Here is a 15,674-nt window from a genome sequence, read left to right as displayed (position 1 = left end):
GAATCATGAGACATGAATGCACCAAGCAGATTAATGAAGGTCAAAAAGACAGGGCTTCAGTTTCCCTGATATTTCTCCTTCCTGACACCTCTGAAAAATGTGCATCTGACTTGTAAAATCAGGTCTGGATGTCTGTACATGTCATGTTTATATCTCGGTGAGTAGAGCAATATTTATCTGTGTCATGTTACACAGACTTTCCAACGTTTGCAACATGAATTCTGAAGACTGTATAAACATAAAGAATCATCATCTCCCAGCCCCTGTGCCAGATTCCAGACTTCAGTTAATTAAAACACAATGTACCACAAATTTACACAGTAACAATACATCTGAAGTCCCTCCCCAAAATCCTCACTCCAACACCATGAGATGACACAGTCTGAGCTAGCTCACTGAGATAGGCAGCTCATAGTCACTCAGGCAGCATGGAGAACTGGGCAGAGAGGTACCTAATGAAGTTCACCCAGGGGAAATGAAAAATCCTGCACCTAGGGAGAAGCAGCACCAGTGCACATTGAGACCTGACTGGCTGGAAAGCAGAAAAGGACCTGGGGGTCCTGGTGGACAACAAGAGGATAATACCCTCAGGTGACAAGGCAGGCCAGCAGCATCCTGGGCTGGACTAGAAGTGCTGCCAGCAGGTGAGGGAGATGATGCTTTCCTCAGCACTGGTGGGACACACACGAGGTGCTGTGTTCTGTTCTGGGCTCTGCAACATGAGACATGGGCAGATTGGTGACAGACTGGCAAAAGGCAACAAAGATGATGGATTGGATAATCTCTTCTATGAGGAAGGGATGAAAGAGCCAGAACTGTAGCCTGGAGAAAGTTCAGGGGGGATCTCATCACGGTATATGTATCAGAGGGAAGGCAAGCAAGGCAGCCAGGTCCTTCCCAGTGGTGGCCCATGACAGGACAGCACAATGAAAGCAAATCAAAGACCCATGAAACTCCAGCTGAATGTAACAAAACACTTTTATTTTTACTATGTTTTGTCAAAACACCGGCGTGAGCTGCCCAATGAGGTTCTGAACTCTTCATCCTTTGAAACATTTAAAATCCAGTCCAACATGATCCTAGGCAACCTGCTCCTGCTGACACTGCTTTGGCCAGAGCCCAGATGCCCTCCCAGGAGGTATCCTCCCACCTCAACCATTCTGTGAGAAGCCAAACTGCACCCCTCTGCCTTTCTATTAGCAGGACCTATTAGCCAGGACCTTCCTGGACAGCAGGAAGGGTCTGCAAAGCCAACACATGCACACCGCAAGAGCCGTCCCTGCAGAACCAGCAGCACTGTCACCAGAATGTTTTTTAGATACTCCACCTAGGCCCAGCCACCAGCAGGGACACAGCAAAACCCAGCCTTCCCTCCACAAACAGCGACTACAGCCCTTTCCCCAGCCCTCCTCCTCACACTCAGGCTGCTCCAGACCTTAACATGCTGGGATAACACCTTAAGAGGCCAAAAAACCAGAAACAAGACGGCTTTTCCTCAGACAACGTGCACCTACACCTCCCCCTGCCCCTGCCGCCCGCAAGGGTCAGAGCCACCCTGCCTTGGCTTCCGCCATGGCGGATCCCCTCCGGAGGGAGCAGAGGAGCTTCCGCCTCGCTGCGGACCGGGGCGGCGGAGCAGCCGCATCCCGGCGGGGTGATGGTGGTCGGGAGCGGAAGGGAGGGCGATCCGCGGGCTTCTCCCAGTGTGCAGCGGGGGCCCCGGCGTTGGTTGCCATGGTGCGATGAGGGCCCGCAGCCATGGCGCTGCCCGCGCCTCTCCCCGCCCGCCTCTTCGCCGAGCTCGTCCCGGCACAGACACAGACACAGACCCCGACCCCGACCGCAGCCCCGTCGGGACGCGGCGTCCCCCCGGCGCCTCCCGGGAGGGAGATGCACGTCAGCGGTAGCGCGGAGCTGAGCGCCAGGCCGGACCGAGCGCGGGTGTCTCTGCGGCTGGGCAGCCGAAAAGAGGAGGCCGGGGCGGCGCGGAGCAGCGTTGCTCGGCGGCTGGAGTACATCGCCCAGACCGCCCGGCAGCGCGGCGTCCCGGTGAGCGCAGTGCCGGGAGGAGGGGGTCCTCCGCGGTGCCGGGGGCTGAGGGGGAGGCGGTTGCCCCGCGAAACGGAAGGGTCGGGAGGAAGGGGTGCGGGAGAGATCTCCGCAGCTGCGGGGCCCATCCGGCACCTCCCGGCCCCAGGGACCGGCCCTGCTCAGCTGGGCAGCCTGCGGGCAAGCTGCCGTCCTGCCGGAGACGGGCCGGGGTAGCCCCCAGGGGAGAGGCGCCTGCCGAGGGGGCCCGGTCCCGGTTCGTGGGGCGCTGCGTGCGTCGGCCTGGGCGGGGGAAAACGAGAGGGGTTAAGGAGGTTCGGAGCGGCTCTGCTGGGGTAGCCGCCTGTCTTTGGGAGGTGGCAGCTTTGCCAGAGTCGGCAGGAAAGGGGGAGGTGTCGCGGCTTGGGCTCTCCAACGGGGTCTGCAGGTAAAAACCGCCCGGCTTCGGCTGTAGGGGGAAACTGATGGAGGGGTGCACAGCGACACAACAGCCCCAACCCGTACACAGTGTCAGTGTAACTGCGATTACCACAGCCCAGCAACGGAGCTTTTGCCTCTCTTTTTGTTGTTTCGCTTAAATAGAGAGGTGTGAAAAAAACAAGAGATGCAGTCAAGATAGCTGAAGTGACAGGAGGTCCTTGTGGACTCAAAAAGTTCCTTTACCAGAAGTTTATTGGCCTCAGGAAGTCGGTTTATGACAATAAGAAAAGCATAGTCTTGCTCTTAAAGTTTTGTCCACTGTAAATGCTCCATAAGGGAGACACTTGTCTTAGCAATCGTGCTGCTGATGGTTTTGGATTTTATAAAAGTTTTATGCAGTGTTCCAAAAGCAGAACTCTTAGAAAGCTGATCTTCGATGGAATAAGTGGTTGCTTTTGAAAATTACTTACTACTATATTTCCCCAGGGAAGTTTGTGCCTTTTTAGTGTGTTCACAAACGAGCAGGGTGAAAGGGAGGTGACAGAGTTTGCCATTAATACCATATTGTTTAATGTAGTAAAAAAGAACTGCAGAAGGCTGTCATGATACTGCATGATGTTACCGTGGAATTCAGTATTAAATGCAGAATAAGAGCAAATTACTCAGCCTAAACAGTTGATGCTCTTACAGTGAAATGATATGCCCACATCTCAAAGGCTGCATGCATTTTAAGTGCTGACTCCAATTTTCCCTCCCCCCCGGCCCTCCCCAGAAAAAAAAAAAAAGGATTTACATTTTTCTTTTAAAACTGATAGCGATGCTGCCTCATTTTCTGCAGTAGTTAAATAAAGCATTTGTTCAGGAATGAAGAAGACAGTAAAAAGGCTCCTTAGCCTCTGGTTTAGAAAAAGGTTATATTGCATCCTTGAGGCTACATGGCAAAGACACGTGGAGGCTGCTGGGGGCAAGATAAGGGATCCTTCTCCCTCTGTTTTTTTTCACTACACAAAGCTAGGTGTGTGCCTGTCATGGGGAGCATGATACTATTGCTCAGTCAGAAACAGTGCATTTTTTATGGAATTACAGGTTAAATGCCTTCATTTTCTATTAAGTGAGTTAATAGGAGTTTAAAGTCTGGTGGAATGGGAGAAGACAAGGCAACTTATCATGCATTCATTTTCATTAGTAGAGAAAAAGATAAGCTTTGTACCCACCACTATGATGAACTAGCACATCATGGGGTATTTTCATCCTGGCAGCAATTAAATAGCTCTTCGGAATGTGGACAGATTAGAAAAGATAATTGCAGATATTTACCCTACAGTGAATCTGAATAACTGACTTCCAGTCTTGACGCAAGTCTGATAGAATTAGGATAGCATGAAGCATTCAACACATGGCAGATGGCACACAAAAGGAGTAGGCAGGATGTTAAATAAGTGAGTATGCTTTAAAGGGGCTCTGCACAATACTCCAGGCTAGCAAAAATGAAATATGACCTGGACAAATAAATGGTTATATTTGGGTGTGTGTAGTCAGGTTCAGAAATGTATGTAATGGGAGCAGGTAAGCAGTGGTCCTGTAACCTTGGTGGAGAGAGGACTGTTGTTACAGTGTGAGAGCATTCTGTGTCTTGTTATGGCTATAATAATTTCACAGTTATCTTTTGCTGTTTAAGAGATGCCATGCATTAGAGAATGGAAATGTCAGTTCTTTCTGCTTACTTGAGGGACTGTGAAGTGCTGTTTAAGTTGTGGGTTTCTCGGTGTTAGCAACGCGTTAGCTCTAGGGAACTCTGAGAAAAACAACATGAAGTTCAGGGGTTTTTTTCAGAGTAGTTCCCTGTGGTATAATTTTTAGTGCTTTGTTCCATCCAATTTTAAATCACTCCACTGCTAGAGCTTTTATTTGCCTTGGAGGTTTTCTACGAACAGCTCTCACTGCTGGCAATTTGTTCTTAACTGCATTGCTAACATCACTTGTAGCTAATACCATTGTAGAGTACTGTAAAATTAATACCTCTTCACAATCTCCATATGGTTCCAGTTGTTGCGAGCTTATCTAAGGCCTCTTTAGAAATCAGCTGGCTATTCTATAGCTGTATTTTTAATTAATCCAGAGAGCAATTACCTTAACCCGTGTTGTTGCTGTCATAGGAAGCCTGAGATCCTAAGTGTGTAACCTTTGCAGTAGCAGCAGCTTGCATTTGCAGCTTGTCAGGATGCCTGGAGGCAGCACCTAATTTCCATATATATTTACACAGGATTTTAATCAGAAATAGATGCACATAGTAGCATTTATTTATAGAGTGCTGTAAGTGTATGCAGCACTTCAGAGCACAGAATCTGCTTTGAAGGCTGCAGGGAAAGTAAAATCAATGTGGGGAAACCAATCTCTCTTACTCAGCCCAGCTGCTCAAAAGTAATGCTGTTTTCTTTTTCTATAGAAGCAATCCAATTTTATATTTACTACCTATGATTTATTTGGAGAGTGGTGTGGAAATGACACTGGTTTTCTTTAAACACTGTGTCTAACAATTCGTGTTGGTCTTTATTGTTTAGAATAACAGTGATGATAAGTGTTGTACCAGTAAGTGTTATTTAACAAACCCATCAGTTCCCAAACTGTACCCAGTGGACTCTGACTTAGAGTTGGTCTGGACTGGGGTGTATTCTTAGATATATGTCCATATTTCAAACCTGTTATTTAGGACTCATTGTCATGGATTCACATCTATAAAGAGAAAAGGAGATTAAAGAAAGATTTCAAAGGTTTACTCAGTTACAAGATTTTCTAGTTTCCTTGAATATCCTTGAATAAGAAAGGTAGAAACATGCATAAGGATCACCTTTTTAACACTGCCATTTATTTAAGAAATACCCCCAAAGTATCCTTAGATTTGCTGAGTACTAATCCGCTTTTTACCTTTCTTAAAACAGCCATTACATATACATATGTTATTTCTTGAATGTACACTAAGCAGCAGAAACTTCTTCACCATAGATATTTAGGTTGTTGTTCTGTCCATCTGATGCCAAACAGAACAGACAGATTGAGGAATGAAAAGCTGGAGCTTGGGTACCAGAAGCCAAGCTGGGGTATGCACCGACTGTAGGTGCTTATCATCCCTACCTGTCCAGGGATGCTGTGATGGATGGACTGTTAAGAGAGACCAGCATACATCAAGACTTTCATGAGCCATTTCTTTATTACTAAGAACAAAATGCTATGTTCAGGTGGAAGAAGCCAACTGTTTTGCCTGTTTAAATCTTTCTTTTTTATAATGTAAAGTTACACCAGATACAGCTGTATGTGTAAGTAAATTTTAAGAGATGTTTCTAGGTGTCTCCAGACATTTCACTTCATATCTGTGCACGTCAGCATAACTTACCACAGCAGTGCATCAGCATCTATTTCCAGACTACAAACACTTTCCCTTACCAAGCCTGGCCTTGTATTTCATAAAAAGGTCTCTACACTTTTGTTAACTCAGTAGCCAGGAGCAGAGCACCTGACTTTATCTGCAGGCTTTTCTCATGCTGTATATGCATGTATGTAGGGCAGCCAGGCTGGTGAAGGGACTCGAGCACAGATCCTATGAGGAGAGGCTGAGGGAGCTGGGGCTGTTCAGCCTGGAGAAGAGGAGGCTCAGAGGAGACCTCATCACTCTCTACAACTCCCTGAAAGGAGGTTGTAGCCAGGGGGGGGTTGGTCTCTTTTCCCAGGCAACTCTCATCAAGACAAGAGGGCACGGTCTCAAGTTGTGCCAGGGGAGGTTTAGGTTGGACATTAGAAAGAATTTCTTTACTGAGAGGGTGATCAAGCATTGGAATGGGCTGCCCCGGGAAGTGGTGGATTCTCCATCCCTGGAGATATTTAAAAAGAGACTGGATGTGGCACTCAGTGCCATGGTCTGGTAACTGCAGGGGTAGTGGATCAAGGGTTGGACTTGATGATCTCTGAGGTCCCTTCCAACCCAGCCAATTCTATGATTCTGTGATTACTATGTAGCTCTCTTCTTGTGCTTTTGCCAATTTACCTGTTTAGGTTTTTTCCCTGTTCTCATCTGGGGAAAGGAGCAGTCATTCCTATAAACAGCAGTGGTTGTGTGAGGGTGGACACAATGGTCCTGTGAAGAATATATTCTTCAGAGGTGGCAGATAGGTAGGAGGAAGAGCTATGTAAGATTTTGTTCTGTTGAAAAGAAGGAATATATAAGGCAAAACAAACTCATAGACTTGATATTATGTACTCAGTGGGACATTGACTGTCTTCTTCATTTTTGTTTCTAGAGTTCCTGCAGCAGTGCTGGTTTATGTCACTGCTGGCTCAGAAAATTGGCTATATCAGCAGAATGCAAGTGTGATTCTGTTGGGAATGGTTCCATGGCTTCTGGGGTAATTGAGTTATCACATAACAATTATGTTATATTCATTTAATTTTCCTACTGTTATTCTTAGCCCACAGATTTGGAAATGGAGAAGGTTATTCCAGAAGCCAAAATCACACATCAGAAGTGTAGCTTCTCCTAAGCCACAGTGAACACTATTTTTCCTATGGCTATTGCAGTCAAATGGATAGTTCCTCAGCCAAAATATGCACAAAAGCCATAAGCAATACTGTGAAAGGCATTTTGCTTTTTATGTAGTTGAAGCCTTAATTCCAATTCTTGTCACCTACCTGTCTTTTCAGTGTATCTGAAGACAGTCATGAACTGGAGCAAAGTAGCTAACAGCAGATTTATCACAGGAGGCCACCTTGTTATGACTTCAGCAATTATTTCATCTATTTATCTTCAGCAACACCGGCAGCTACTGTCAAATCTGGTGGGATAAAAATTAACTGTCAGGGAAATTTTGTAGTAGATGGCACAAAATTACTCCCAATTGCATTGATCTTGCAATAGTGCCTTGAGCCACAGGATGGCACTGTCCTTAAGGACACAGGGACCTCACGGAGGGCAAAACCGAATGAGAAGACATTCAGCAGGATGGAAAACTTTAAAAAAAAAATACATTAAGGAGAGGGGACAAGGGAAAACAAACACGCTTTTTATATATTTACTTTTAAGTTTTATTAAAGCAGTTATTTCTGTTTAATATGAGTTGTAGAAGAAAGCTTTTCTGTGTAGTGATTTCTAAAAGATATGTAAGAGCTAGAGCTCTAGAAAAGATCTTTCTTGTCAGTTGTAGTTGGATTCTATCATAAATCGGAAGATTTGTTCTATTTGGTAAATTAAATGAGTTATTGGACTGCCTTGATCACTCTTTAGCAAAACACAGCCAGCCACACTGCCAAAATACCCTCGAACCTGTGACCACATAAAGGGAAATACAGATTTTAGTGACTAGCTGGCCCTGGTCCTTGCCCTCACTAGAAGAGATTATGCAAAAATAGGATGTTTTGGCTTGTGTTTGAGCAGTGCAAGTCAATCATAAAACTGAAATTTCAAAATTTGTTTCTTGGAGGCTTCTGTGCAATAGTAATTATGGATCTTATTTCCATATGATATTTTAAAAGGAAAATGCTTCTCATGATCAATATCATTTATATAAACTTATGCATGCGTGGTATCTGAGTATCTTGAAGATGTGAGCCTCTGTAGGAAATACCCTGACAAAAAGCATCTTTTGGAAAGTGGCAACACTGAAAGCAAATATTGTTTTCCTATGCAAATAGATTTAATAAGTGAAACTTTTTCAGTAATTGGAAGTCTTATTATCTTCTTTCTTACAGCTCCTGGGTATTAAACGCAAAGTTATATTTACAATTGAATTGCAAACTGAGCTTTTTGTTGTGTTGCAGTAATTTTAGAAAAAATTGTTTATCCAGACTTTACTAAAGAGAGGAGTGGGTGAAAGAAATGTTATTGTTAGACCACTAGCAAGCTGATCAAATATTCAGGTGTAATTGGACTTATTTTGTATCTTACTTATTTCAGTATGTTGTAGGATTTACTAGTGCTCTGTGCAGCCACTATGTGGAATAATAGAGCTGCTGTTAATGTAAAAGTGTCAGTGGGGGCATAGCCTCTTTTAAGGGTTGCCATTCTGCCAGAATAATCAGTGCTCAGTCATTGTTCAGATCACCTTGCTAAAAGCAGCTGCTGTTAAAATAACTTAAAATAGAGGCCCTAAAGTCACTTCTCACATATTATTTTTCAGAAAACAATTGAAGCCTCTGGTTTTTTGAACCAGGTGAATTTACAGTCACACACTGATTCACACAGCTTCTAGTTAGCAGTCACTTACGAGACTTAATTGTTCTCTCCAAGCGAATAGCAGCAAAATTACTTTATAGAGCTACTGTATAATTTACTCTAAATAATGTCAAGAAGTCTTAACATCCAGCTAGTTTTTAACTTAAGAAATTTGCATGGAAAATTCCAAATTTCTGTTGCTAAGTCAAAGCCAAAATAATTCAACTTGTACAGGACACAATGTATATACATTGCCAACAAATGCTTAATTTCTGTCTCTTTTATTTTTCTATTTTGTTTTAGGAAGAAAATATGACTATAACAGAGGATTTTAGTAGAATAGAAAATACTTATCAAATGGAAGCAGAGGTATGTATCCAACCTAACAAAAAAAAATAATAATAGATTGAGAAATGTAGCAAAGCCCAGTTAAAATTTCCAGATTGTCTTTTCTCATACCAAGGAGCAGATTTTCTCCTCAGTAAAGACAGCATAGTCCAAAGACACCATCAAAAGACTGCACTTTAAAGCAGAGTTCAGCTGCAGTCTTCTCTGTTGTGTGCAGAACCCGTTTTCTGCTACTGTACTACAGAAATAAGTATTTTCTTCTCAGATTAGTGTGTGCTTTTTAAATACTACAGAGGGCATTATTAGGTTGTGGGGCTTCACAGTTGTTCTGTGGCAGCATAAGCAGAGCCACTTTTTTGCTGTGTCCTTCACCTTGGTGCCCTCTCCTTCTTGCAAGAAGTTGTACTTAGGTGATCAGGTGATAGGTCAGTTCAGAAAGCTGCTCCAGTTAATAACTTCCTTTTTCCAGATTAGCTTTTATTTTTTCCATTATTTTAGCTCCCTGAACTGGAGGCAACACGAGGCACAGAGATAAGAGTGGATGAGGGACAACAGTGGCATGGCAGCCCTAATCTAGATCCGTTTGAGCCACAGCTAAAGAGCACCTGGACTTGGGTCTGTTCTGCACAACTCTGCCATCAGCTTGCAGCAAGTAAAGCACAGCTAATTGTTTCCTAGGTAATTGACTTGGAATTCTGTAGGTACCAAGTGCTGTGTGAAAGCTAAATATTATGGGAACAGTGCCATTTACTTCAGAAGCAGCTCGAGGGATATTTTTGCATGTTCATGCTGCAGTAAGAAATAAATTGAAAACACACACTGAGGAAAATTATGTGTTTTCAGTCAGTGGATCTTTTCAGAGCATCAAACTTTAATCACTACCCAGCAAATGTACTGATTCTTATGAAGTAAACCTGGAAGCCTGCAATAAAATGATAGGTGCTTTATAGAGCTGTCATTTACAATCCCCTGAAACAGGTTTTAGCCTCTTTAGCTTGCTTGCTTTAAGGCATATTCTCATCTAAATAACAGCAATAAATACAGAATTAATTAAGAGTTTGCAGAACAAAATTTGGAGTTTAAAATTAGTCTTAAATGGTATGCATCGTTGTCATGTTCTGAATTACTTTAACTTCACAGTGCAGACACTTACTGTCATAAAAACTTAAATCACCAGGTTTTTTAGATGAGCTGTATTTAAAAATTAATAAAACTATATTGAGCTGTATTTTAGGCTACAGCAACTTCAGTCTTACATGGTAACTTAACCAGTCATCTCCCTTCTGCTATTAATTATTATACAACAAAGATTGTACATGGATTTAGCATTCATCTGTGGGCAGCTTGGGCTGTGCAAAAGTTACATGGTTGCCTAGGACCTGGGTGTCAGAACTTGAAACATCTCACCATGGTACTTCTGTTTTGGCTGCCCTGCACACTTGAAGTAGGAGCATGGTCACTCTTTGTGGAGAGATCAGTTTCTCCTTTTGTCCCCCTTTATATATGTACTGGTTTCATTAGTGCAGCTTCATAAAACAAGGAAGTGCCCTTGACCAGAATACTTTAGCAATATAAATGAATTTAACATTAACTTCCACTCTCTTCTTTACTGAAGAGTTTGCCATTATATTTGTGCTAAACATAGAATCATGGAAGTAATGCATTATTTCATTCTATAAGCTCTTTTTCCATTTGTCTACTGTAAGAGTTTTTAGAAGACTGAAGGAATTCCCAGACAAATAGCTATTTTATGGTATAATTAAGGATTCAAGTTATGCTTTCAACTGTAAGGAGATAAATTTTAATTCATACTATAACAAAGGCAAATATGCAGAAGAATGAAGTTGTGCAGGAGATCACAAGCTCTATAATATCTTAATCATAATAGTTCATTTGTTGCAGGAGGATCTCATGGGATGAAGATTATGTTGGGTCTGTGCATTTCTTGATATACTTGCCTCCTTATAAACCATAACTTCTTGTCCTTTACAGCTTTACTCACAACCTTGTAATGTACATAATGGTTTTGCATACCTTTGTATGATTTTTTTTCACACTTTTTAATCTTCATCATAATTGAATATACTGAAAAACTGCTTTGCATTTTAATGCTCATATATCCTCTGTAAATGTAAGTGGAATTTATTTGATCTAGCTCTAAATTAAAACTTTAATTTTTAGGGGGTAAAAAAGCAACAAAATTCCCAGTTGTTTTCTGCCCAAAGGTACCTGCTTACATGTTGGGTTTTTTTAACACTAAAGTTCCTGAGTGCCCAAAACTGCCCCGGTCTGAGCAGCTTCTCCCTTGCTTAAGACCCAAAGTTCTTTTTATTTAGAATTAATATCAACCTGGAAGACACTGTGACAGTCCTCACAGTGAGACTTTCAACTTTTCACAAAACACCACTGTGACAGTTTTCTGGCAAAACAGCACAAGGGGCTGTATGCTTTTTACATGCTGTAAGAACTCCCACTAAAGAAAAATAATCTCTATGTAGTCTCATCTTCAGTCTCTGTTCCAACTGGTACTGTGTCTCCCTGAAACTGTTCCAACACCCAAGTTACAGATAAAGAGTGCACAGCTGAGATGAAGAGGCAGAGTTGGTTCAGTTTTGTACAACCTTTTGTCCTTGCAGGAGGTGGAATTGCCCTGCCACTCCATCTTGCTCAGTTTTTACAGCCCTAAGCCCAGCTTTGGCTCAGTTGTGTGAAGAGCTACTGAGCCAGTGCAAGGATTCAAGACAGGATGAGCTGCATGTACTGCACTGAGAGGCTGCCAAGGGTAAAAAGATGTGTACTTCAACTACATTGGGATTATTATTATAATAAAGAGGCTGAAGGAACTGGGAATGTTTAGTTTTGGAGAAGAGGCTGAGAGGAGACCTTATTGCTCTCGACAGCCACCTGAAAGGAGGCTGTAGGGAGGTGTGTGCCTCTTGTCTTGAGGAAATAAGGATAGGACTAGAGGAGGTGGCCTGAGGTTGCTCCAGGGAGGTTTAGACTAGATGTCAGGAGGAATTTATTTACAAAGAAAGTAGTCAGGCGTTGGAACAGACTTCCCAAGGAGATGATGGAATCACCATCTCCAGAAGCATTTAATAAATGTGTAGATGAGGCACTTCAGAACACGCTCTAGTGGGCATGGTGATAAAGATATGATTTTTGAGGTTTGTTTTTTTTTTTTTTTGGGGGGGGGGATGTTTACAGTTTTACACAGTGATCTTAGAAGTCTTTTCCAGTCATGACAATTCTGCTCATTTTTGACCTTACCCTGTATATGAAGTAGTCCCCTCTTCTCTTCAACTTCCTCGAATCATCTTGTTTTCCATGAGGTAAATCTATGATGTACACATGGGAAGCCATAGTTTGGGTTTCTGTACCTTACACCTTCACTGGGATAGATTGTTGCATGGATTGCAGCAATCACAGGGGTGATTGTATATCAGGGGGGGTGGCAGGGGAGTTTTCTGGGTTTTCTACCCCTCCTGTTGAATCTGTATTACAAAGAAAGAAGTCAGGGATAAGAGAGGTGGTGGTGAGAGGGCTGTGCTGGGAAGGGGAGACTTTAGTTCTAAAAAAATAGAGTCTGGGACCTAGGATTTCTGATTCCTGAATGCTGCAGCAGCTCAGCATCATTCCTTCACTACTGGCAACTGTGCTGTGCCACAGGAAAAGGTTGTCTCCTGCCTGCAAAATCATCACCTGGCTGATACATCCCCTTGAGGAAGGCTGTAGGACTCTGGATCAGAGGCCGATGGTGATGCCCGCTTTGTAGCACTTGGGGAAGCACCTGAATTCCTGATGCATCTGTATTTAATGTTTCTCATTGCCAAAGCCACAGGGAGATAGGTGTTTAAATTGTATTTAATCCAAGTCTGAAGTGCCTGGTTCTCTGTAAGCACTGGAGTGAGAGCTCAGCCAGCACAGGGTTTTGAGTCCACTGGTCTGGGCTTAGTTTAATCTCATAGTCTAGAGGGTTTAGTTTCCAAGCTAATAATTGGAATTTAAATATAATTTTCCTTCCTGCACAATGTTTTCCACATCGTTTTCCTTGGGCTTCTGCATAATTAACACTTACTAATCTAAAAAAGGGAAGAACCAGGATGCATCTAGTTAGTATCTTAAGATTGTCTACATACCAAGAATACTGTAATTCCTCACAAAAAAGAATTTCTTAATCCTCAATTTTAAACCATTTTATGAATTTCTTTCTGTTGCAAACCTAATGAAAGTCTCTAGGGCCGTATAAAAGTGTTTGAAGTAAATAGATGTTGGAGTCATATACAGGACTAGTATGTTTAGTTAGTTTGTATGTATCTGGTGTTAAATGCAAGTGTTGGATCATAGGGAGGAAATTTAAAAAAAAATTACTTGTGTGATATCTGTGTTCACTCCCAGGTCTGTATTATATTCAGCGATTTTGGAAAAATGCAGAATATTTGCAATCTACTCATTGAAAAGTTGGGAACCTCTATTACCATCAGTCCACCTCATTTCTACCATACACCAGGAGCCATAGACACCCTTCGGTAAGTTCTTTATTATGCAAAAAATTTTACAGCTTCAGATAACAGTTGATATTAATACATAATTTATACTGTTTGTAATGGGAGCAAAAAGTTTTCTTCATACCTATTAAAATTTATGCTCAAAGATTTCAGTATTTGTTTTAAATACAGCTTATAAATTAATGTCATTCAGCCTAGAAGATACAGTTTGTTCTTTCTACAGCGTCCCTGTGCAAGAGCAGCATTAATAAAAAACATTTTCCCACTAATTTCCATCAGAAGTGTAATCTACTGTGAATATTAGGTCAACAGAATTTGACTTTGATTACATCAGCAAGTGTAGCTTTAATCTGTTTATATTCATGAAGGTACAATTGTGTTACCAGATGTTGATAACTCTGAGTACCCTGGCCAATTTCCCTTACTCATAGCTACTGACATGGTCTGTAAAGAACCACGTACATGACACTGGGGAGGCAGAGGGAAGTTTAATCTTCATTTGGGCTTTGCATTCTTTGAAGAACAAACTCATGCATGGTCCAAGAAGAACACTCAGCTAGCTGCTGCTGACAGTTCTGGAGATGTCAGAGGTATATCTCAAAGTTATCTAGACAGGAGTCTGGAAATCAGTCTAGTGAGGTTAAATAGCTGTTAGTATGCCTTACAGTTGCCACCTAAAGATCTGGAGCAAGTGTTAAATTCTTGCTCTGCATCATCACCACCACCATGGATGCCAGGCTGGTGAAGGGACTCCAGCACAGATCCTATGAGGAGAGGCTGAGGGAGCTGGGGCTGTTCAGCCTAGAGAAGAGGAGGCTCAGGGGAGACCTCATCACTCTCTACAACTCCCTGAAAGGAGGGTGTAGCCAGGGGGGGGTTGGTCTCATTTCCCAGGCAACTCTCAGCAAGACAGGAGGGCACGGTCTCAAGTTGTGCCAGGGGAGGTTTAGGTTGGACATTAGAAAGAATTTCTTTACTGAGAGGGTGATCAGACATTGGAATGGGCTGCCCCGGGAAGTGGTGGATTCTCCATCCCTGGAGATATTTAAAAAGAGACTGGATGTGGCACTCAGTGCCATGGTCTGGTAACTGCAGCGGTAGTGGATCAAGGGTTGGACTTGATGATCTCTGAGGTCCCTTCCAACTCAGCCAATTCTATGATTCTATCTAAGTGTTAGAAATGCTCGATCATGAGCTCAGGAGGATACTCCACACACTCCTCCCTCTAACTCCTAAACTATCACCCAAAAGCTGGGGAGGGTGATGTGCCTTAACCTATGCAGTTACAGAAAATGAGGCATTGAAAAAAGAAATGCTTGGAAGGAATCCTTGTGCTCTGATTGTTATTGTGCTGCTTTTTCTACCTCTCAGCCGCCAGGTGTGCGTTGCAGCTGTTGGAAACACACGTCAGAAAGCTCAGGAAGTCTGTCGACTGTTTGGCCAGACATTGGGAAAACCTTTATTAATAAGAGAAGAAGAAACAAAAGAATGGGGTGGCCACATAGACAGTCCTGTATCCAACTCCCCAGATTCACTGACTCTGCAAGAAAGAATCCAGAATGCTACTGCTTATGCTTCATGTAGAGTGTTTGCTGTGTTTGAGATAAAGGGAAAAGAAAAGAGAAGAAGCAAGTTGCTCTAGAAACTTTCAAATCCTACACATTTTCTTAATAAAATTTTTACACTTTCATGAGGTTTTTGTTGTTTTCTGCTTATTCTTATGACAGCAAATAGACTTAAGAGAGGATATTAAAAATGAGGTTTGTGGAGCGAGCCAAAGCAGAAGGTTTCTTAACATACCTCTCCAGGTGCAAAAAAGTAGATTAACTACCTCTTCCTTTGCATATATTGTTTGAAAGCAGCATTATGCATGCTTTTGTAGAGAGAGTATTAAAAGTGTTGCAGGATTTACTTACTGCAGCCCTTCCTGGAAGTATCTAGTTTCTCTGGGCCTTTATTCAGCTCTATCTCCTAGAGTTGAGGTTATGATAAATTCTGAAAGAACATTTCTTAACTGTTTTGTCTCTCTCTCCTGTAAAAGGGCAAGATACTTTACATATAAAAGCCTTATACTCCTAGCTGAAACTGGACTATATTAAAATCTTTCCTTCCAACTCTGGAAATAAATTAATCCCTGTCCCAAATCATGG

General features: G+C 42.5%; 1 protein-coding gene across 2 annotated transcripts; it reads left to right on the top strand.

Moving 5' to 3' along the window:
* Positions 1-1,245: 1,245 nt before the first annotated feature.
* Positions 1,246-15,214, top strand: IRAK1BP1 (interleukin 1 receptor associated kinase 1 binding protein 1). Of its 2 annotated transcripts, XM_071741505.1 has the most exons (4): positions 1,549-2,049; positions 8,972-9,037; positions 13,415-13,545; positions 14,896-15,214. In XM_071741505.1, exons 1-4 carry the CDS (start codon positions 1,759-1,761, stop codon positions 15,164-15,166), a joined length of 759 nt encoding a protein of 252 aa, XP_071597606.1. In that variant the 5' UTR covers positions 1,549-1,758; the 3' UTR covers positions 15,167-15,214. The 2 variants fall into 2 exon arrangements, with proteins under 2 accessions (XP_071597607.1, XP_071597606.1); XM_071741506.1 differs by lacking the exon at positions 8,972-9,037 and having other exon boundaries at positions 1,246-2,049.
* The last annotated feature ends 460 nt before the right edge of the window (positions 15,215-15,674 follow it).

The sequence above is a fragment of the Heliangelus exortis genome, chromosome 3 (assembly GCF_036169615.1).
Source record: "Heliangelus exortis chromosome 3, bHelExo1.hap1, whole genome shotgun sequence".
Taxonomy (NCBI): Eukaryota; Metazoa; Chordata; class Aves; order Apodiformes; family Trochilidae; genus Heliangelus; species Heliangelus exortis.
Note: the sequence above shows the minus strand (reverse complement) of the source record. Positions and strands in the feature narration are given on the sequence as shown.